Source organism: Aedes aegypti, chromosome 1, assembly GCF_002204515.2.
Source record: "Aedes aegypti strain LVP_AGWG chromosome 1, AaegL5.0 Primary Assembly, whole genome shotgun sequence".
Lineage (NCBI taxonomy): Eukaryota > Metazoa > Arthropoda > Insecta > Diptera > Culicidae > Aedes > Aedes aegypti.
In genome coordinates this window covers 90,815,177-90,839,585 of record NC_035107.1, presented here as the reverse complement: position 1 = coordinate 90,839,585, position 24,409 = coordinate 90,815,177, and the positions used below count along the sequence as shown (strand labels likewise).

Here is a 24,409-nt window from a genome sequence, read left to right as displayed (position 1 = left end):
AGAATATACTCAGTCATTTCTCGATCGACCCCTTTTCTCCAAAATTCCAGCTTCGCCTACGTTCGCGAAGCTACACCATCGAATTCCCCTTCTTACAATCGCCACAATGCAAACTTCCAACTCTCAGACCCAGTGATTCCGTTCCGTGCAGCAAATGGAGGAGGAATTTCTCAGTTTGTCTTAATAATCGTCTGTCGTGGAAATTCCTCTGCTTCCGTGACGTGACACAGAATCCTTCACAGTTCCGTTTACGAGCCACACCAACCCACAGTCATCGTCATCGGCTTCGTTTTTCGAAGGACACAAAGCTCGCACACTCTTCGAACAAACACACAAACAACTCATAGTGTACACAGCAGAGTGCACGCTGAAGTACTTTCACACGCCAGCCAACTGCAGTGATGTAGGAAATGAGGAAAAAAGAGGAGGAATTTTTAAAACTCGCTAACCACGCAAACCTGAAACTGCATGGATGCAGGCGCGCTGTTCCGTTGCTCCTCTCGCTCCGATTGTGTCTCTCGGTCGGAGAGATTGAATCCCCATAGCATTTCCCTCCCTAGAGTCATAGCAGGGCTGGTAGCGACTGAGTGTCTTAAAATTAGGAGCTTTAGATACCTCATCTATCTATCTTCTTAAAAAATAAAAATGGAATGGTTTTTTTATGTCATTAGTTGGCTTGAGAAAAGAAGACCTTCTACCAGCCCTGCCATAGAGATTCACACGCGTCACAGCGCGGTTGGCCGCCTTCCAAGAACCGGAAGTTTCCGTTTTCCGATAATCATGCGTCCTCTTCTGGATGATGCAGAGCAATGCAATGTACAAGCACGCGCACACATGTGATAAAACCCAACTCTGAAAAGGAAAGCCCTCGCCTCGTGTTCTCGCTGTACTCACCTGAAGAATTTTTCCTCTTGTTGCCCCGTCTAGACTGGGGCGACGACGACTGAGTGGCACCCCCACCGGATGGCGAGGACTGTGACGACGATTGCTGCGAATCGGTGCCGGGTCGTGTGGGACTGGAAGTTACTCCTGCGCCTCCTCCTCCTCCTCCTCCGGTCGTAGTCAGCACCGGAATTTTCTGACCACTGGCCACGGCCACATCAGCAGTGGCCGCAGCAGCCCCCCGTTCCATGGGTTGTTCCATCTTTTTCCAGCGATACCGATCGTACACGTTGTTCGGACGCATACGTAATTCGAAGAGTCTTTGGGATGGTGGGGGAGTACACGGATTTGACCACTCGCGGTTTTACAATTTTCGACTATTCACACGATTAAGACGGATGAATGGAACCACGCGACAGAGTAAGAGACACGCGATACAGGAGATTCAGACGCACGTTTCACAGCACATTATCACAATCGGAATTACGATATTTGAGTGGTAGACCGTTTATGAGCCAGTTCATACGGGAATCAATTTAGGGGAGTAGCTTTATCACAACCTTTCGTCAGGTGCCGGGTGGTCGAAAAGTGTTTGGTCTACGCTTCCACAGCGTATTCACTTTCGCACCAAATTTGTCACTTTAGTCTATACCGGTTTCGAGCTGATGAGCATTTCTGGAAAAAGGAAAATTAACAGTAATTAGCACGGTTAGAAAATCTAAATCGAGATGCATTTTGAGTTTTGGGGTCGATCGATTTTGAACAGAAAATCTTCCGGTTTCTCACCTCGGAGTTGTTGAATGTTGAAAAAAACTTCTGACTTGTGCAGTGGTTGTAACAGGAATGAAAATTTATTTGACGGGAGAATCGTTTTTATAATGAGTCATGGCTAACATGATTTGTTATTTCTTAATTGTTAATCTACATACTTTGATAATCTTGACGACAACACGTGCTTCAATACATACTCCTCTTCGACAAGATCTGACAAAACTTCTAACTTATCTCTCGAACATTCTGTAGAGGCTTTGCCTCCGTCGGACAGTGGCGACGTAAAACAATCTGCTTGAATTCATTAGGTTTTCGAACGTAAAATTTCTCAAATAATAATTGATGCGTGCGTTTTAGGGTGGCCCATAATCATCAAGATGCAAGATTCAAGAAGGATGGATCATATTGACCCAGCTTCCAAATTCGACAGTTTAAAAACAAGGACGAAATGATAATGTTTTCTGAAAAGTGGTACTTATCGTTTTTTCGGCGATTATGATGCCATGATAAGGGGTTTAGATATGAAAACACGGATAACGAGAAAAGAAATGTTAGTGACTGTAATGCTTTATTGTAGGATTGACCTACACTGAAGTCATACAAAATTCACTCTTGGATTCCCACGTTAACAATCTCCATACAGCTTCCGAGAAACTCAATGGCATTCAGGACATGTCAACAAAACTGATGACAAACAACAAAAATGAATCCAAAGAGCGAAAACCTCGATCTTCTTCTTCTTGGCATTAATGTCCCCACTGGGACAAAGCCTGCTACTCAGCTTAGTGTTCTTATTAGCACTTCAACAGTTATTAACTGAGAGCTTCCTATGCCTAAGTTGCCATTTCCGCATTCGTATATCGTGTGGCAGGTACGATGATACTCTATGCCCAGGGAAGTCAAGGAAATTTCCATTACGAAAAGATCCTGGACCGACCGGGAATCGAACCCAGACACCTTCAGCATGGCTTCGCTTTGTAGCAGTGGACTCTAACCACTCGGCTAAGGGAGGCCCTTGATGTTTCATGCAGAAAATTCAGCTTTAGGTATTGCATGTGAGAAATTCTTGGTGATATTCTCACGACGCCCATTCAGAATGGTTCGACGGATGTAGATTCGGGTGTCCATTTTTCCGTGAATGTTGTCTCTCTCAAGACTGATGGATTCCTCATATTATGCGATGGATTTCTTTAAAAATCAAGTCAATCCATAAACATCTTGAGTATCGCAATGAGATTTTCGAAATGTAAAATGTTTGATATTTTGGACATTAAATTGTATGCGAGCTTGCATGCAATAAAAAAAAATGTGGTATGCGGTGAAATTTGAAAAGAAAATAAACATCAATCTAATCTGACAACGGAACTTCTCGGTATAAGGGATTCCTTATGATATTGTTGATCATTCGTCGAATGACAAATTATACTTATGATAATATCTAGTTTTTATACCTTCATATTGTTTATTTTTTTTTTTCATATTGTTTATTTTTTTAAGACCAGGAGTTGGAACGTTAGGCTAGAAATCGATCAAGAGATGTGGATACTCCTTCACACAATGGACAATTTGTTTCTACAGCTTGTTGATTGGATGAAAAATAATCAAGATTGATTATTGTCATAATCCAACCAAAAAAATATAAGGTACCGCGGGGCAAGTGGGTAAATGGGGTAAGTGAAAATAATTGGCATATTTAACTGAATATGTGAATTAACGTTTTAAACTCATGCGTAAACCTTTGAGGCCATTGAGAACATTACGTTAGGCAAGATATTTCTGAAATTTTTCAACCATTATTGCATAATAGAGCAAAAGATTGTTAACCTGTCAACTATCACTCCGTAACAAGATGGCGGTGCGCAATCTTATTTTAATATTTTCAGCGGAGAAAATTTGCGGAAAATAATTTTCTGTGCCACTTTTAAGTTGTCCCCTCTGACAGTTTTGAACTGCAATAAAAAAAGTTTGAGAATTAATTCGACATAAACCTAAAAATAACTAAATTGAAACACCGTCAATTTTCTAATCACGTGGGGCAAGAGAAAATTTTCTCATTAGAGATTGAATTTCTACTTTCTCTTTAGGTAGCTATAAGTATACAAGGTTCGCAATTATCATAGAACAACAGAACGTGCTGATAATTCAAGAAACACTATACTCAAAGCGTTAAAAGCTATTATGATGGCCAAATCATGTAAGTTCTCTAAAAAAAGGTTTCCAAATCTTACGATATTAGTATGTTTACTTCGGACAGCCGATTAAAAGGAAGACGTTGATTGAAAAGTTCCAATATACGAGAACGCACGGAGATCTCGTGGAATATCTATGTAAAGCTAGTTCAAAACATAAAAAATGGGGTATAGGTCTATCCCCATAAAAAGTTTCTAAATACTTTATTGAAGGATTCCGTTTGATTTCTCCCGAAGAGTTATCCGACGTCATATCTGATTTTCTTAACAAATAACGAGCGGTGTAAATTCTACAGAGCAGAAATGCAATTGCTGTCCCATGAACTAATAATGGAAATGTTGCAGTTATAATGTTGTCGAATAGTTTCAACAAACAGAACTGAACAGTAGAAAATTCAAGTAACAAGAATAAAACATGTATTATGATATTCCAAGTTAATAAAACTCTTAGCTAAATCTGGAGTCACCGTTCATTAACCCTCTAATACCCAACCCCGCCTTTAGACGGGGTACACTTTGGAATTTTGTGTATTTTTTCGTAGCTCGAAAATCAAAGTGATTTCATTTTTGACTTAAACTGTGGCCTATTACACGCATGTCAGGAAAGTTTTTGATGACTTTTGAAACATGTTTTCATTTTAGAAAAATGTTTGAAAATTGAATTTTTTATAACCTACAAATGATTAATTCTTGTTTGATGTGTAATCTCAAATTTCGTACATTTTATATTTTTTCAATATCAACCTATCACAGAAGTAGAGCCTGATGGTATTAATTTTGCACCAAAACTGTGTTTTCGTTAGTTATACGGAAAATGAAATATGTTTCAGAAAAATATTTCAAATATCATATTTTTGAAAGTACTGCAAAACTTTAAATTTTATCTATTGTCAAAAATAGGTATCCAGAAGAGGCTTCATGGAATAATAAAAAATGATAGGGACGTTCAAAAATGAAAAATTAGAAAAATCAAAAACCAAAATTTACAATTTTGCGAATGAAAATAAAGCATTGCTTAAAACCTGTTTAGATCGATTTTAGGTAGCGTGAAATGCTAAATATCATCATCAAAAATAAAAATTTGGGTATTAGAGGGTTGATCTTTAAGCTAGGTATGCTGTTCTGCTCAAAAAAAGTAAAAAAAAAATTGCGGAAGAAATGGTCAAGAAATTTTCTACAGTGGGCTCCACTTGAATTGACATTTCTTTTTAACTGCGTACTGCGATCAAAGAAAAATGCTTTTTTTTACCATTTCTTGCAAGAAATTTGCCACGCATCGAGGTAGGCGTTTACTTTTCTGTTGGAGTGCATATTTCCCATTAGAGTTTTGTACCCTATGAGATTCGCAGATATTAGCCACCCAATCAGTAGATTTAATCGGTGTCTGGCAGAGTAAAACCGAAATTATCAATTTTAGTTAGTAAATTAGTTTTAATTTGAGCATACAATCATAATCATTCAACGTAAAATCTATCTATCCACTTGTAGTTGACTTCCGTTATCTGTGTTAAACTTATATAAGAATCGTTGCAAGATGTTCATCAAACGATGCGTCGTATCAGGGACCATGCACATCTAGACACGTTTCCAAGCGTGTGGAAAACGAACTACCCAGAACCTAATAAGGCTTTCTGCTGGTCTATGTAATTTTAATATTTTGAGTATATAAATGTGCATTATTGCTTCGTGCTTATATATCAGGATGCTGGAAAATGATAAATATATGTTATTATATTTATAAATGAGGATGCGTGAAAAAAATCCGCCTTCGGGTAGTTTGTTAAGTTTGTTGTCAAGCAAAATGTATCAATTGAGCTCGAAATCGGAAAGTTCATTGCGATGCTCGAGATTTTGATGGATTGATTTGAAATTTTGGAGAAAGTCTTCGCATATTATGAAGAATCCATCAATCTAATGGGAGGCGAAATCCATGATGGTCGGGGAAAAATGGGACGCCCTAATGTAGATAAAAGATCTTTTTAATAAAATTAACGCGACGATGTGCTAGTAAGTCAGATACGACTACTATAATTGCAATTGTTAATTTAATTAAACAAAGGATCAATTATTTTGAATAACTTTTTAGAGAAGCAGAAGTGAAGCGTGAACGCGAAGTAATGACCTTTCATCCCATCTTCAACTGCTCACCACAAACACAACACTTCATTCTGACACTTTAGAACGCCCATTTTAAAAATTCTTCACACAAGAAATCTTCCTCGACCGAGTTGGCAGAACAAGCCCCCTTTCTGAACTGAAGGGCAGGGTAAAAAAATAAAATAAAAAATTGCTATTATTTTTTAATATTTTACGTAGTAGGTGTATCATTTTCCGACAGGGGCGCACAAAAATTTGAAATTATGTGAATACATAATTGATCATTTCCCCGAAAACCATCACCCCGAAAGTCAATACCCCGAAAGGTTAGGTACCCCGAAAACCAAGACCCCGAGCACCATTTCCCCGAATAGATTATAATCCCGAATTTTCTTGCCACGTTAAATTCGAAATGAAGATTCGTCAAATGAACACCATATATTTTATGGAATTGTAGTTTAATGTTAAGCACGACTTCTCTTGTACGTTGGAGATCATTGTCTATCGAATTGTCTCTTACACATATGACAAAAAGAATCTGAAGTTTCGAACATAGAAAACTTCTCTTCGGTAGGACGAATTGTTTCCTACTTGAAAGTTTACTTTTCTCAATGATACTACAACAACGGTTCTAGCCTGCGGGCTGCTAAAGTGAGTATAATATACTACTTGATTTTTATTTGAATTCATGTTCTCGTAATCAAAGATTTATCCTTCTTTTAATCAATAGCTATTCTTTAAGGACCAAATGTGAACCACAACCAACATTTCACGCACTTGATTCTGTAAAGATGGCTGTGCTCGCAGCAATAAACCATTTTTGCAATTTCTCATCGTAAAAGGCTGTTTTTTATCTCGATAATCTGTCATGAAACGGCCTACTTTCCTGCACTAAATTGTGAAGTGTGGTAATAGTCATTACCAAACTGGAATCAGTTGCGTAATGACTATGATGCAACGCTTTTTTATTACGCAACTGTTCTGAGTTGCGTAATAGTAGTTTAAGGAACAAGAATTATGATTTTTACAGCATGAGTCGTTAGTTTATCCTTCGAGGCTTGCCGAGTAAGATGATTACGACGAATGCTGTAAAAATCGAGTTCTGCAACGAGCTATGTACACCGCAATTTGCAATTTCGTAGAAGACCACTTGAGGGTATAAGAAATTATACAGGAATGCATTCACCATCATTTAACAATTTCTGAAAATTAGTTGTGAAATGATTCATTACGCAACTCAAAACAGTTGCGTAATGAGAAAGCGTTGCGTAATGAATCAGAAAAAAAAGTTAAGTACCAGGTGAAATCGCTCAAAATAATAGTAGTTTTTCTTTTGTAAATTTTTGTTCAGCAACAATTTTATAAAAAATTGGCTTGTTTATACATTTATAGCTTGGGTGGAAATGGTTGGAACGATGAATAAAGAAAAATTAAAAAACTCAAAATATAGCAGATATTTAAATTATTAAAACTACTATTATGTTGAGCGATTTTACCTGGTGCTTAACTTTTTAGCGCGTAGTGTGAAATTTTTAAAATTTTGTGATAATGAAATTGAGTATATTTGTAGTTCACTGCCAAAATTTCATGCCGATTGCTCATATGGAAACAAAGTTACAGCATGCCAAAGTTGAGCATTTTGTATGAAAATCGGCTTTCACTACTATTATTCTGAACACAACTGTATGTGCGACTGGAGAATAGGGCTCTAAAATGTCTGCTCTCTTTCTGTGTATCCTTTTGTGAGTCCGTATCTTGGTTGGGGTTTATCGATCCTAAAGTAATGGTGAAAACGTGGGGAAACCGGAAGTGGTGGCAATGAATTTATTTACACACATCCGAGAGCAGATGCAGTGCTGCTGCACTCGGTCGTTTCTCGGTATTTTGATGCGCAGTGTTGGGGAGGATATTGTAGGCATAAAACACATTCCGTTCCACATTCCTTTATACGTGTGGCTGGATTTTTGTTTACCTTACATAAAAGATTCACTCTCGCATTAAATGTACCGTGTACAAAATGCTTATAAAGCCATTAGTCCTTTGCGGGCATGAAACGTGAACTATGTTCAAGAAGGACCTACAAGCTCTTGGGCTTTTTTTTATTTTTGTAGGTATCTTTGGAGAAATTGCTGGCTCCTTAACACTGAGGATGTCTGTTAGTCTCAAGCAGTCATCAGGTTGGTTCCTTGGGTAAGTACAGATGATCTGACGATACTGGAAAAGTAGGATCCATTCCAGTTGAGGCGTAACCAAAGACTCTCCCTTGCTCATTAGTTAAAACCCAAAAGTGCCTAGTCTTGCGCCAAGCCACGGTAATCCTATAAAAATGGCCAATGCCAGCTTCAGAACCGAAAATGGGCTTATTATTTTTTTTCCACATGTTTGGAAGTTTTTAGAATGAAATCGATTATTAACGTTTAGGGTAACGGTCGTATTTTGGATCCCCTAAGGAAGTGATTTTAGTTTTTTGTCCCAATTAATTAATTGCACAGCGTATACAAGTCCAAGAACTTGCCAAAACGTAGAGAAAAACTTGCTCTATGAGATTAAAATGCTCATACGGTCATGTAGGATCCAAAAACGTCGAAAATAATTGAATTGTGATGCACTGTTTTTCATTATTTTGGACACACCAATGCATTTTGGACCCCCAAAGTATATATTTTGGACCTCGGCATTTTTTATCGTTTGGTGACAATGTCCACGTCACTGGTTGTATAATATGCTTGCCCATAGTCTAATCAACCGATTGACAATGGAAAACCGAAGAAATTCTACGCTTTTAGTTCACAAATATGAAACAAGTTTTTGTTTACATTTGAAAAATTTCTGACGGCTTCAATATCTGTGTGTAACGTGTTGTAACGGTTGCATGGATGTACCGATTAAGTTAAATTAATTGCAGATAAAATAAACCCATTTTCTATGTACAAACGGTTGATGCAAGTGCGGAACAGTCCTATCTTTCCAAATAGCATGCAACTGAGTTGGTCTTTCGATTTAATTTGGGAAATTTGCAGGTAAATGGCCCAGGGGTTCCAAAATATATTGGTTACCCTAGTAATAGTAAATCGTCACTCACCGAGCAAGAAATCGCATAGATTGATTTTAATACTGAAAAATAGGAATTGAAAATGTGGTGAACGATAACCATATCTAATATTCTCAGATTCACCGATTTGAGGATTGGCCCTTTTGAATTGTTACGCGAGATTTAATGGAAGCAGTCAAGTGGTGCAATACAACCCCACTATCAGAAAAAAAGCGATTTTATCTTTCTAATAGTTCCGGTGGAGTGCATAGCCGGGTTTTTATATGCTCCTCGACGACGTTGTTTACAAAACTAGTTACGCCCTTTTGAATTGTTGTTGCCGAAACATATTATTATTTATTATTTATTTAGTTGGTGTTACATCATTTGATAAAACCTCGTTAACGATGTAACGCCAATTTACTCGGTCCATGGCTGTGTCTCTCCAACTTCGATTTTGGCCCACGTTCTCCAGATCTTGTTGCACCTGATCAAGCCACCTCGCTCGCTGTGCTCCTCGCCTTCATGTGCCAACCGGATTCGACGCGAACAGCATCTTTGCAGGATTGTTGTCCGGTAGTCTTGCAACATGCCCTGCCCAGCGCACCCTTCCGGCTTTCGCAACCTTCTGGATACTGGGTTCGCCGTAGAGCCTAGCGAGCTCGTGGTTCATTCTCCGCCGCCACACACCGTTTTCCTGTACTCCGTCAAAGATCGTCCTAAGCACCCTTCGTTCGAACACTCCAAGTGCTTGCAGGTCCTTTTCCAGCATGGTCCATGCTTCATGTCCATAGAGGACCACCGGTCTTATAAGCGTTTTGTACATGGTACATTTGGTGCGGGGGTGAATCTTTCACGACCGCAGCTTCTTCTGGAGCCCATAGTAGGCGCGACTAACGTTGTTATCAATCGTTAACAAGGATCCGAGGTAGACGAAATCATCAACCACCTCATAAGTATCCCCGTCTATCGTACCGTCAAACGGGGTGACTTGCAACGGCGGGATGACTTGCAACACATTGTAATTTACAACTAAATTTCACTATAAAACACAAATTGCAAAAGATTTTTCTTTTTAAATCGGTGCTTCAATACGTGTGACTCACAATTCAAGTAGGGGCCACGATTGAAACTGTTATTATAAATATGTTCATACAATAAACATAATTCTTTTAAATGTCCAGAAAACTGATACTTGATGGAGGTTCAAAATCGTGACCTGAAAACATGAGATCGATTTAATGTACAAAAGTAATACTCTACATGTTGTTTCTATAACTAATAAGTGATAATATGACGAACTTTATTTTACGAAATTGTAACAACTACTTAATATAAAAATCACCTATAAGGGGTGACTTGCAACACTTTATTCCTAAGCAATTTAGAGTTTTATAAAAGTTATAAACTTTTGTGTTAGGTCTACTTTATAATCAAAAGAGTAATAATTCATCAATCAACTACAAACACGCGTTAAAAATATTGTTCAGTTAAGATATCGGACCTTGATGATTTAACGCCTCTTTTTCCCATACAAAAATAGCTCATTTATTTTCTTACAAAAAGGTATTCAAAATGCTCTTGTACTTGTTTGAATGCTTTAAATACATGAATAACAATACTTAACAAGTGTGACGAATAAAAAATATCAACATTTTGTTGGAAAAAACTAAATTAGCATTGAGTGTTGCAAGTCACCCCGCACAAGGACATTTAAAAAATGTCACCTTTTTGATGACTTTTGATATGACAAAATAATTCAATTCAATCTTCTATCATCCCATTCTGTAGGCGGGCCAGCCATTCAAAGTTCTACAAGAAATTTAGATTTTTAGATGACGTTTAGATCATGGTTTTGGTTGATTGAAGTTAAAAAGTGTTGCAAGTCACCCCGTTTGACGGTAACACTGCTTCCCAGGCGGGCTCTGTCGCGCTCGGTTCCGCCTATCAGCATGTACTTTGTTTTTGACGCATTCACCACCAGGCCGACTTTTGTCGCTTCACGTTTCAGGCGGGTGTACAGGTCTGCCACCGTTCCAAATGTTCTGCCGACAATATCCATATCATCCACGAAGCAAACAAATTGGCTGGATCTTGTGAAAATCGTACCTCGGTTATTGAACCCGGCTCTCCGCATGACACCTTCTAGCGCGATGTTGAACAGCAGGCACGAAAGTCCATCACCCTGTCGAAGTCCCCGGCGGGATTCGAACGAACTGGAATATTCACCCGAAATCTTCACGCTATTCTGCACACCGTCCATCGTTGCTCTTATTAGTCTTGTGAGCTTCCCGGGAAATCTGTACTCGTCCATGAATTTCCATAGCTCTTCGCGATCGATGCTATCATAAGCCGCTTTGAAATCGATGAACAAGTGATGCGTTGGGACTTGGTATTCACGGCATTTCTGGAGGATTTGCCGTACAGTGAAGATTTGGTTCGTTGTCGAGCGGCCGTTGATGAAACCAGCCTAATAACTTCCCACAAACTCATTTGTTATTGGTGATAGACGACGGAGGATAATCTGGGATAACACTTTGTAGGCGGCATTCAGGATAGTGATCGCACGATAGTTTTCACATTCCAGTTTGTCGCCCTTCTTGTAGATGGGGCATATGATCCCTTGCTTCCACTCCTCTGGCAGCTGTTCCGTTTCCCAGATTCTGACAATCAGCCGGTGCAGACAGGCTGCCAACCTTTGTTGCTCAAATGGTCACTGTGTACGCTAGCAGCAATCAGCCCTTGCCGTAGTTTTGCAGTCTAGTACTACAGACAACTATCAAACTATGATAAGCCCTGAAATGCTACTAGAGTGGTTAAAGTGAAGAACGCAATAGTTTTGTTAAAAGGTCCTCATTCCCCATTTCATTTTATCACTCACTATCGTCACTTTTATTTTCGACACTATCACGTATATCACCGATTATCACTCATCAACTTTCGTAATACACTTCAGATATACCATGACCCCACAGTTATGGATCAAATAGAGTGGAGTCCAGTCTGTAAAATTCAATAAAACGACATGGAAAATATAAAATTGTAATTTAAAAGCACGAATAGAATCGTTTCAGATTGGAACTTCGGTTAGTAAACTGTTTTGAGTGAAATATTTACATAGGATTGCATAAAAAATTAAAAATTGTATCGGTTTCTGAAAACCATATTATGGATCAATTATTATATTATGGATCAAATTGTGACATATTACGGATCAGTGCGCAAAATCAAGAGATTTTCAACTCAATGCATCTGTATTGCATGATTTGACGAAAGTTAACAATGTGTCACATATTACTGCACAAAATAGCAGTGTTAGAGCTGGAAACAAGGGTAAAATGCCTTTTTTATTGTGATACTGCATTGTAGTAACTGAGACATGAACTGTTTTCGTTCAACACCAAGTTCTCCACCCATTTTTGTTTGCTAAAAAAGGAAATTTACAAACCTTTATGTTTTATTAGTTTTATTCTTAGTGCTTTTGTCTGAAAATGTCGAATCCTAAGCATTGGATCTACATTCTTTGGAAGTAATCCATAACCGTGGTAAACAATCATTTCCTGGTCCATATTACGGATCACTAGTTAGAAGTGCTAATATTCGGCAGTTAGAATCAACAATCAAGGAAAATGTTTTCCAAAGATGATTTTTTTTTTTTTTTTTTTTTTATTTTATTGATGTACAAGGGGGTCAGGGGCCAAGTCTCCAGCATAAGTTTAAAAACTCACACCTTCCATAATACACCGGGGGTTTTGGAGTTTGGGAAGTAGGCAATGCAACATCTTTGACCAGAAGGTTCTTTAAGTTTTGCTTTTACTCTAGACTTCCCCTACACGTATGAATGATGCAAGGTCGAAAGAACATGAATCAGTCATACATATAACGGTAGTGAAGTGTTTTGCCTAAGGATATGTGAAAGGAGGGATTTTGTGTGGTGTTTTGTAAATCGCTCTGTGGAACAAATTTGTTATTAGTTAAATAATAAGTTCATTTGATTTACCTTTCAATTAGTATTCAATGATTACAGAAACTTTATACTTAACAAAGGCGTGGAGTGCAGCAAGCTAGGTGGGCGGATCAAGTACGTATCGATTTGGCGAGCGTGGGGCAGAACCGAGGATGAAGAGATGCGACCGCAAACCGACGTTTTCTCGGCCATTACGCTGCCATGATAAGAGATGCCTTTCCTCTTCGATGAATTATTCCTCGAAGCGGGTTAGATATGAAAACAAGGATAAAGAGAGAAAGAATGTTAGTGATTATTACATGCTTTATGGCAGTATTGGCGTACATTGAAGTCATACAAAATTCGCTCTTTGGATTCCCACGATAACAATCCCTGAAACTAATGATAAACAACAAAAAATTAATCCAACAGAGCGAGAACCTTGATGTTTCAATGTATGACAATCCAGCTTTATTGCATGTGTGAAGTTCTTGGTGATATTCTCACAACGGCCATTCAGAATGGTTCGACGGATGTAGATAAAAGATCATTATGATAATATTAACGCGACGACATGTTAGTAAACTCAAAACGGTTAATTTATTTGCAACTGTTAATTTAAATAGTTAAGCTAAGGGTCGGTTATTGCATATAACTTTATAGATAAGCAGCAGTAAAGCACGAACTCGAATCCATCCCATCTTCAAATGCACAACACTTCATTCTGGAATTTTAGAACGTCCATGTTGTAACTTGTTCACACAAGAAATCTGCCTCGACCGAGTTGGCAGAACGCGCCCATACCCCTTTCTGAACCAAAGGACAGGGAACTAATACCATGATACCTTAATTACAAATACAAAAGCTACTTCTATGTTATTTCCACTACTACGCTCACGATAATTATGTTATGATCGTTAGAATAAAAACGATAGAGGTTACTACTACATAACAGAAATACTACCCAAAGAACGCTATTGTCGCCAGTGTTGATGTGATAAATGCAAAGTAGTGCAAAAATGCGTAGAGGATTAAATAAGTTATTAATTACAGCATTTTGTTCAACAATATTATATTATATTATGAAAGATATTTCAAAATAGAACATTTCAGTAACAGCAGTGCCATCAGTTTTCTAATTATTATACATATATCAGTAACATTACTAAACTATCTCTAACACCGCTACAACCTACCTTACTAAATAACGCAATACCGTAAAATGCCGTCATTCAGAACATTTTGGAATATTTCTCAAAAATCGTAAATTATTGTTAATGACAATTTTAATTGGAATTATTATGCATTACCAGCATATACAAATAGCGGTATGGACAAATTTCAAAATTTTTCTTAAATTTCGATTAATTTTGGACCAAATATGCGGATTTAGGCGATGCGCTGAATTACGGCACCTTACGGTATTACTAAGGTAATAATTACTACATTGTTAGTAAACCTAACATAAATGTCTATTTTCAATGACCTGTGAGACGCAGAGACCACCCGCACCCACTCTTGCGCCTCGTGGTCTACTGAAAAAGATTTATGTATATTGCACTAATACTACTATTAGGAATAGTGCTACTGATGAAGGTGATCGTTGGTTTCCCAGTCTTGTTAGTGATTTGAGTGTTAGTAGAGACTGGTAGTGAGCCCTGCCGGTCCCTCCAGCATTACGCGTAGTTATCTGGTGTTAGATCATGCGACAGTAACTAAACTCATGCTGAAGGTGTGATAAATCAAGTGTAAAATATATTTAAGCATTGAAACACATGTCATTATTTAATTTAAAACTATTAGACTAGCTTACATTTTATAAGTTATAATTACGATTATTTTCGCGATCAATATATTAGTATTAGTATATTTCACAATATCAACAATATGCAATCACTTGATAAATCACCGTCAATCCCATCACCTAAGGGCAGGGAAAAATGTTTTCCAAAGATGAATTCATACTAAATCGAAGCGAACGAGCATGTTTTATGCTATAACATTTGAATTTAACCACCTGTGGGAACTTATGAATGCTGACGGCACTTCTTACAGAAAACGACCATATAATGATAGCTGTGCGGTACCAACTAAACATTTGTCAAAAACACCGTTATTTAGCGGTTGTATGTTGTGTTTAATATTACAAATGGTAGAAGACAAATATTAAAACATGGGAAAAATATGTTTTTCGTCAACGTTTATGTTTTGAGCGAGTTATCCGATGTTGAATGCCAAAGTGATCCGTCACTGTGGGTGATCCGTAACTGAGTGGGCATGGTACTTTCCATTTTATCACTTCAGATATACACACCATTTTCATATAAATTCATTGGTATTACCATTTACCATCTGTTAGCATTACTAAGTAATTGAAAGATATTCAATTTAAATGTATCATTATTTTTGTTGCTGTATAGTCATTATTTTTCAAACTACGATTTAGCATTATGATCAAGAAAGTTACAATAAAAAAATCACTTCGATCCTTTCTTCTGCACTCGCTGTCATTATCAACACTTTTATCATGCACGTTTGGAGAACTAGGCAATAAATTTATATTCAGAGAAATGATTGCACAATATATTATGGCCATTATTAAATTAGTAGAGTTCACATCATTATTATTATATTTTTAACAAAACTATCAGAATCACTTCCACTTTCATTTTCAAATTTTCATCACTATAGATTTTATTATAAAATCAATATTAGCACCCTCACAATCACTAAATTTATTAACGACGAGTGTAACGCACTGTTCCACCAAACACCCATTCTTATGTTGCATTATAAAACGATTGATCACACGTTGGCTTCGAAACTTAACCACCATTTGCTGATTAGTACAAAGGATGCTACAGCTCGTGTAAACGAACTGAAACATCAACAACCAGCACTGGTTTATAAGTAACTAATGAATCCTGGCGGTCCCTCCGTTCGAAGAGAACCTGATAATATGCCGAAACATATTAACAGATCCTCCGCCTGAATGCAGCCGTTTCATGATCATCATCATGAACCGTTAGAGGTGTGCTAAAGTATTGGTAAGGTGATATGTTTCACAGACGGTATTATTATGGTGCACCTTCTACTTTGCACCGGCAAACCCTGTGTTCTTGGCCAGGGTAATTCTTCAAGGAATTCACCCCAGATTTCACCAAAAGTTCTTTCAGGAAATTACCAAATAAAATCCATTATAGATTTAGAGCTGCCTTTTTTCAAGAAATTTCAATATTCATTCTTGTATGAACTCCACCTAAGACCCCTGTACATATTTCTTCAGATATCTATTTACCTTTTCAATGCATTAGAAAAAGATCGCCTATGGAAGTTGCCCATTTGGCATAAGTTGATTTGGTATAACGATCATTTGACATACACTGGTCCCACAGTTATGAATCATTTAAGGCTCTGCTTTAATTTGAAAAATTATAGAGAGCAAAATAAACAATATTTTTTTTTATGAAATCAATGCCGAATGGTTAAGTGGGGCATATACCTGCCGTTCATGCCAATGTTGTCATTCAAATTGTTGAAAACATTTGAAATTTTAATTTTTTTGCAAATTGTCTACTAAAACCACAATTTATGAATCGGCAAAAAAGTTGTCCACAAATATGAATCAATGTGAACACAATTTATGAATCAGTTGTTTACTTTCAATTATTTTGCAATTAAATGCTATGTAGTTCATATGTTCATAAGAACACTGCCTTGTACATCGTTAATTGTATCCGGGGTGAATTGGAACCAAGTATATCAAGAATCTGCATGACATTGCTTACTTTTTAATTTTGCTACTGAGTGGGCCTAGTGAACATTGAATTTGTGGATTTAAATGCTTCTGGAGCATGTTTATTTGGTGGGTGGTGGCAGGTAGTATAATAAGGCAATCATTAGATCTAGATGGCAGAATTCGTAAATGCTTGACTCTTCGACTGCCTTTACTGGAGGATTCCAATATTATATGTCGATTGGCACATTGCGCACATGAAAAAATCGGCTACATGAATGCAAACGATACTCCATGACCTCTGATTTTTTGTTTTTTTTTTTTTTTTTAGTGAGAATACCTTTTACTTCTCCTTGTGTCTGATAGAAAAGCCAATTGTTAATCTGAAAATGTACGTGCTACAAAAGTGGAGTTAATCTAAAAAAAAACTTACGTGCAACAAAAGTGATCATAAAAATGACAAACAATTGGTATTGATATCAATCAGGGAGAATGCAAACCAGTTCGTTTCCTTCCCACTCATTGCTTTTGGCCCTTCTGCAGAAGCAAGACCCCGTTTTATATAGCAAAATTAGGAAGAACGTATCAGGTGTAACTAAAAAATTCTTTACATTTTTATATCTATACTGTTTATTTTTGTTCTTCACAAGTTGAGGACTTTTTATTTATCAATAAATTATGCAACATAATAATCTTTGAGGCCTTACATAAGCAACATCCACAATTTTTATGGCCATATTTTGAAAATTCATTAGTATGTTCAAATTCCTTTTCCACAAAAAAAAAAGAAATTTTCGTAGTTTATGAACGGTCCCATACCATTTTTGCTCTAACAAAAGTTTACATGGGAAATTATTTGAAACTTAGAATCATTAAAAAAATACTAAGTACTAGTAGTTTGAACGCTGATTCATAAATTGTGACTGGTGTGCATATTTCCCACAATTTATTGATCAAGTATTTCACTCAAAAATCTTAGCCAAATCCATATAAATACACATTTATGTCTCTCTAGCTATGTTTATTGAATCTGTAAATGTTGTCTGGGGCTCAATCTCTCACAAAAAATCTTTGAAACAAACTTTAAAACGACGTTTCTAGGCGTCAATATCCATACGACTTACAAAATTGGCCAAAAATACAGCCCAAATAGCTACAAATAAAATGTAGCAATATTGTTGTTTCATACCGCGATCAAGAACTAAGATAAAAAGCCTTGGAATGGCTGAGCACTATGTTTTGCTTATCAGTAAAAATGATCCTGTGATGTTTTGTAATAAGTTTGATAATAATCTTGTGTTTTGAAATCAGCTGATTCATAAATTGTGGGTGATTCAATTGCGTGGGGTAACTGTAATCATAATTATATCCCTTCTTTCAAAAGGTGCCTGTTCTTGATGCAAAAATGTTATGCCTAGTGATCATTCTACCAAATCACCTTGATAGTGGTTGTTGACTTGTTGACTTTATTCCAAATGACTCAGACCCTGCAAAATTGACAAACACTGATCAATATGGACTAGAAAGGATTATGAATCACTGCAAATTTTTTTTTTCCAAATACGGCTTAAAGAACACTTTAAAATTTTTCTTAACCTTCCAGTCGTCGCGCGGTTTGTCACCGTCAGAACCACCACGCTGCTGTTGTGAACGAAAAGCGAGGTTTTTTCAACAGTGTTGTACAAAACACAACAGCGCGACGACTGAAGTGTTAAGTTTCTCCAAATTTTGCCAGTGATTTTATTGTTTGTAATTTCTCTAGATGGGGTAAAGAATTACTTGGGCACTTTCATGGTTAACTTTGGTAACATCAATACGACACATATTGTGGCCAAAAATGACCTCAGTAGTGAATCAGAAGTGCCAAGAATAGGATCCAGCTTCCAATTCGGTTGAGAATTACTCCAGAGAGTACTCGAGGATTTTTTCACAGATATTTTCTTTAAAGATTACTCTAGACATTTTCAAAAGATTCCTCTATGCGTTCCTCTAGCGTTTTTTTTTCCTGAAATTCAACAAAGAATTTCTATGAGCTGTGTTCTTATGTTCTCACTCTCTCTTATGTTCTGAAAACGGAACGCTAAACAGTTCAGACTAATCAACTATTAAGCTAAATCATGGTTCATTTAATTTTCCATACGAAAATATTATAACATAAGATACGATTTTCGCACTTTTTATGAGCTTTACTGTACTGTTTGACGATTTTTGTAATTGTTAATAGCTTAAAAATCAAACTGATGAACAGTTCTACAATATGTATCTCAGTAGAGACAATAATAACTTCTAAAAAATTTATGCCTCTTCCCAATTGTTTAATGTTCTTATATGTGTAATTTTAAATTTGTGTATTTAACATTTTACTACATACAATAATATTACCACAGTAAAATATTATGGCGGTATTTACCACACTATTGAAAAAATCTTGTTAGATGCACGAATAGCTAAATATTGTATATGAAAACTGCTCAAACTTAAAAAAAGCTAAAATAATTATTTTTTATTTTCGTTTAAAATGGGCGAAGAATAAAATTTCACAACAGAATCCAAGATATTGGAAAACTAAATAAATGAAAACTGATTTTTGTACTGAAAATTGCCAAACAGCTATGGATTCCGCTAGATCTCGCGATAAGCGAACTTCAAATTGATGTAAAAATGAAATAAGCGTTCGCTTTGGTGTTTTCGGCAAAAATCAAGACTAACAATTGAAAAGGCCCCGTCTCCAAAAAGTAAACAATGAGAAAAACGCAATCTTGGTTTGTCAAACAATAATTCAAATTTATATCATAAATTGAAGCATTTTATGTGATTTTATCGTCCAGAAAGTCGCTGAACAAATTGATTTATAGCAATGAATGATCATTATTATCATTTTAGCCAAAAATCCTACTAAAAAAAAGAATTGAAGGTAATGAGGCTTTTATTTCACCAAAAGCTATGCAGCCCTTTTGATTTGTGCCCCTAGACGCCGGCCGACGCTGATGAGGCCAGTGAGTTGACGCCTTTGTTTACTCTAACATGTGTTGAGGCCTTCTAGTTGTGGCTTATTTTTTACCATCTTCAGATGTGGCCTTTTTTAAATTATTAAAAATTGATGATAGAATAATAAAATTGACTTGTAGAAGAGTGTTAAGTGGTAAAGTAAGGTACATGGGAATGTCTGCAGCAAGAAAAGATTCATGCGGTCAATTAAATATGTGATTTAATCAATCATCGTCATCCATGAACATAATGTATGTTCTACGTGACTGTGTCGTCGAGAAATTGTATGGAAATATTAGTTCAATTAAATTGATATTTCAATTGAACGTTATTTTTCATGCAATTATAACCAAATCGTGGTTTTGTTAGCAAGCCGTAAAGTACAGACAGGCTGACACAGGTATTATTAGGTAGTAAGATACAACATACATCACTCCATAGAAATCCGACGGGAAACTTGATAATTTTCGCCGTTGAGACAATCGCTGGGTAAAATAATATAAAGAACGGAGCGGCTGTAGTATAACTTGCATCTGCCTTGTAAATTTGGAACGTTTTTCGCGATCTAAATTGCAATTTGGATGTTTGTTTAATAGGCTTCAACTCGGTTCTAGTTGAATATAGAAATGAGGCCTTTTTAGGAAAAGGCCGCATTTGCGATGAACATCCTAGTTAGTGGGAAATGAGATGGGGCCTTTTAGAAAAATGCTATTTTTTCATCTTTCATGCATATTTTTGAATGGCTAATGTATGTTTCAGTAAGAATAGATTGTTTTACACTAAAATCAGCAGAAATCCGATTTGTTTACATTTTGGACTTGAGGCCTTTTCAATTGTTGGTCTTGAAATGTGTATTTTTCCAGCACCTTAAAAATTGTATAACATTGAAACAATGTGGAAATTCAAATTCCAAAATTCGTACGGTGCGCTCTACGCCTTCATGTACAAACCGAATCAGAAGCGAACATGAACAGCGAAGGTTAGTATTCGGCATCTTTGCAACATGCCCTGCCCACCGTATTTTTTCCAAATTTGGCCACCTTCTGAACGAAGCTGACCTTCTACTGAGATTGTCGTAGTCAATTGTCAAGCTCATCGTTCATTCTTCGCCGCTACATACCGTTCTCCTGTACACCGCCAAAGATGATTTGAGGCACACGTCATTAGACATTCCAAGAGCTTACAAGCCCTTCTAGAACGTTCATGTCCATGAATGAAACGTGATCCAAAATGCGCATCAAAATACCGAGAACCGACCGAGTGCAGCAGCACTGCATCTGCTCTCGGATGTTGTGTGTAAATAAATTCATTGCCACCACGCTTCCGGTTTCCCTCCCGTTTTCATCGTCACTTAAGGATCGATAAACTCCAAGATATGGGCACCCAAAAAGGATACAGAGAGCAGCAATTTTAGAACCCCATTCTCCCGACGGCCCAGCCATCCTAAACTAGCACTCACCCGTTCGCCTCCTATCGTCCTTATGCTCCTCGGACGAAACGACGACGATGTTCCTTCGTATGGGGGGAGGGGACCAGAGGAAAGGGCAACGCACACACGGCGCTTCTACGCTGCTGTTATCCAACCAGAAAAATTTTCGGTCTCGTCTCGACGGCAGCAGCCTCAGCGGACAACAGTTACTGATTGGTTCCTAGAACTGACCAAGGTTCACTCCAGCTCCTTTCCCGGATCGGTGTCGGATTCTCCCCTGCGGCACACACCACAAATTAACTAGAAGTTCCGACGCAGACGACGACGACAAACACACACACGCACTTTTGTTTTTGCACCAACAATTTGCAGGAGGAAAAGTCCTTGCCAGAAGAAATTTCTTCCTTTCGAGACGCGCCCTTAGCAAAAGACGATTCCGACGGATCGAATTCCGGATGATTTTCGACTCTTGTTCTTTCCCAGCAGGCACACAAAACTCTCGCGACGTCAATTATTACCGAAAATCCGGAAAAATCCTGGCTGATGAAGCTGGGTTCAGCTCCTTATCAGGGCCACACAAATTCCGATTTTTATTACACAGGGAACACAGAAAACGCACGGACCGAACGAATGAAAAAACTATAAATTTTTCCTTGTTTTCACACAGCAAATCAGTCACTCAGCTTCTAGCTAGAACACTCTCTCTCTCTCTTCACCACACAGCCACAGAAAGAACAAACTTTTGCAACGAGCAGGAGAAGAAAACCGTCCGCCTCCGATGCTGCCTCGGGTACGAATGTTTTGATGTGGCTTCGCTTCGGGTTCGATTCGAGCCCGGTCCGGTCTGCTGCGACGTCGGCACTCACTCGTCGAGCGAATCGGCACCTGCGACCACGCTGAAACGGAGTCACGCAATGGGTGCCGCATGATATTCAGCAAGTTCCCCACAGCCACAAGAACAAACTAAAGGCTCAAACGCAATGATAGCGGAACGGCAACGGAAAGCGGAACCGGTTCGCCAGCATGGACTACAACAAGCTTGTCGACTCAGTGTTAGTTCAATTTCATTCGTTGTCAACTCAGTCGAGATGGTGTGGTTCATCCTGGCGAACCGGTACCGCATTCCGTTGCCGTTCCGCTATCATTGCGTTTGGGCCTTAAGAAGTAAGCATTTCATTCATTCAATTTAAATCTTTACAAATTCTATTTATTTTTTATTAAACTTCGGCAAATGTCTGTTACATACGCGAAATAGTTATTATTTCAACATTATTACGATTTTTTCTGTGATTTTTTCCAGAAACTCCTCCAGAACTTCATCTTGGATTTTCTCATTGATTCATTATTCTAGAAACACTTCACAGGGGATGTAGCGCCCGAGTGAGACTTTTTTGGGAATTCCTCGTAAATTAACTACAAGTTTCCCTGTATGCATTTTTCATGAATTTCTCTACGAATGTAATTATTAATTAACCCATGTATTTGATTTCTTTAGGAATATATCTGAAGATTATTTCCCATGGAATTCTTCCAAGAATATTCCTAAGAAAGCTTCTTCAAAAATTTTAATTTCGATGTTTCAAAAATACAACCTAGATTCTTCCTTAAAGCGAAGTATGCACTTCAACAGAAAAGTAATCGCCAATCTCGATGCGTGGGAAATTTCTTGCAAGAAATGCTCAAGAAAAGCATTTTTCTTTGATCGCCCCGCATAGAGAATCACAGTTCGCCTTACATTCAAAACAATTAATCACTTTTATCTGTTAAGGTTAATGTACTCCGAACAGTTGATTTTATGTTGAACTGTATTCAGTCTAAGGCTTAAGACATTTAAAAATGGTTTGCGTGATGCATGCCAAACAGTAACAATAAAAGATACTGTCCAGATATTGTAAAATTATACGGAGTTTCAAATCTCCAAGAAATGGTAAAATTATTACTTGACATTCTGCGAAACGGTCATTATCGCAAAACACTAACACATTTACATTTTACCGTATACAACCTATTTTCAACAGTTTGGCAAACAGTGGCTCGCTTTAGTGTTTGTGAGCGAAGTACCTACTATATTTTCATCGTTTCGCCATTTGTTTTGTTTGGTTTAGAAGTGGAAAAAACTCGTGCGGAAATAAATTTTCAAGTGACGGATCTTTATTTGAGAAGGATTCAAGCTTCTTCCCTCTGTTTTAAGGCTTGTGAGCTAGTACCCAAGTGACCCGTTTCATATCCAGATCTCTCAGGTAAAAAGAATTTATTCCGTGTAACTTAGATCCAAGTTCTAACGGGCACCAATTTGTTGTTTCCAGGATGTGTTGTTGCAGTGACCTAGAAATGAAACCAACAAATTATTACCGTTACCGATCTTCCCGTAATCTTCTAGCTGAGAAATCTTGCTTCCAAGGCCCAGGATTGTGTGAGCAAGAACCTCCCGAGTTTGGAACGGCGAAAAAAGCAAAAAAAAAGTGGTGAAATAAGAAAAGCAATCTGTTTTACAGTGTGATTGCTCTAATATGAATAAAAATGTATAAAAGATCAAATCCATTCATCTTTCATTGAATAATCACAACAGGGATAATTCTTGAGTTGAATACTATACCTCACAATTAAACGATAATTACATAATACAGTATTTGTTTTGATTTAAATTATAAAGTTCAACCATTCTCTACCTGTTTGGATTACAGTAGATTGATCAAAAAATGGAAGGTATGTGAACCGTTTGGCAGATTGTAATGAAAAAATTTTGTTCTACGAAATCGGCCTTTTTAAATGGTTACATAACTTAACCGCCTATTCCCCACATTGTAATTTGTGCAATTACCATTCCCCGAACTGTAAAACCCGTTTATGGTACTGTTGGTTTATTGTTATTTTCAATTTTACACCGAATTATGCGAATACTGTTGTTAATTGTTGTGGATTGAATGGGAAACAGTAGATGTATGGTTCATAATTATGCGGGGCAGTACGCAGTTGAAAAGAAATGTAAATTCAAATGCAGCTCGCTGTAGGAAATTTCTTGACCATTTCTTGGGCAGAAATTTTTATTTTTCTTGAGCCGAACAACATACCTATCTTAAATAACGACAGAAATTACCTTAAAATTCCATTAAGAATTCCTCCGAAGATTCTTTTAGATATTTTTGATGTAAATCCCAAGCCATAAACCCTGGAGGATTCATTCCAGGATTTTATCGGGTTATTCTTCCATCGGTTTCCCTAGAACATCCTCCGAAACTCCTGTTTAGAACATCTTTGATAGTTCGATCAGAAACTTCTTCAAATCCTCCAGGGATGTCCTACAGAATTGTCCTTCAGTATTTTTTCAATAAATTGAATA

The 24,409-nt window shown here is 37.3% G+C and overlaps 1 protein-coding gene across 4 annotated transcripts in view; it reads right to left on the bottom strand.

The window, feature by feature from the left end:
- The window catches only part of LOC5574970 (double-stranded RNA-specific editase Adar), a 190,080-nt gene extending 168,219 nt beyond the window's left edge, over positions 1–21,861 (bottom strand). For all 4 annotated transcript variants that reach the window (XM_021842213.1, XM_021842224.1, XM_021842229.1 and 1 more), the window contains exons 1-2: positions 21,100–21,861; positions 895–1,557 (exon numbers count right to left, since the gene is read on the bottom strand). In XM_021842213.1, coding sequence (XP_021697905.1) covers positions 895–1,186 — 292 coding nt within the window. In that variant the 5' untranslated portion in view covers positions 1,187–1,557; positions 21,100–21,861. The remainder of the gene's footprint in view (positions 1–894; positions 1,558–21,099) is intronic.
- Between the last annotated feature and the right edge of the window lie 2,548 nt (positions 21,862–24,409).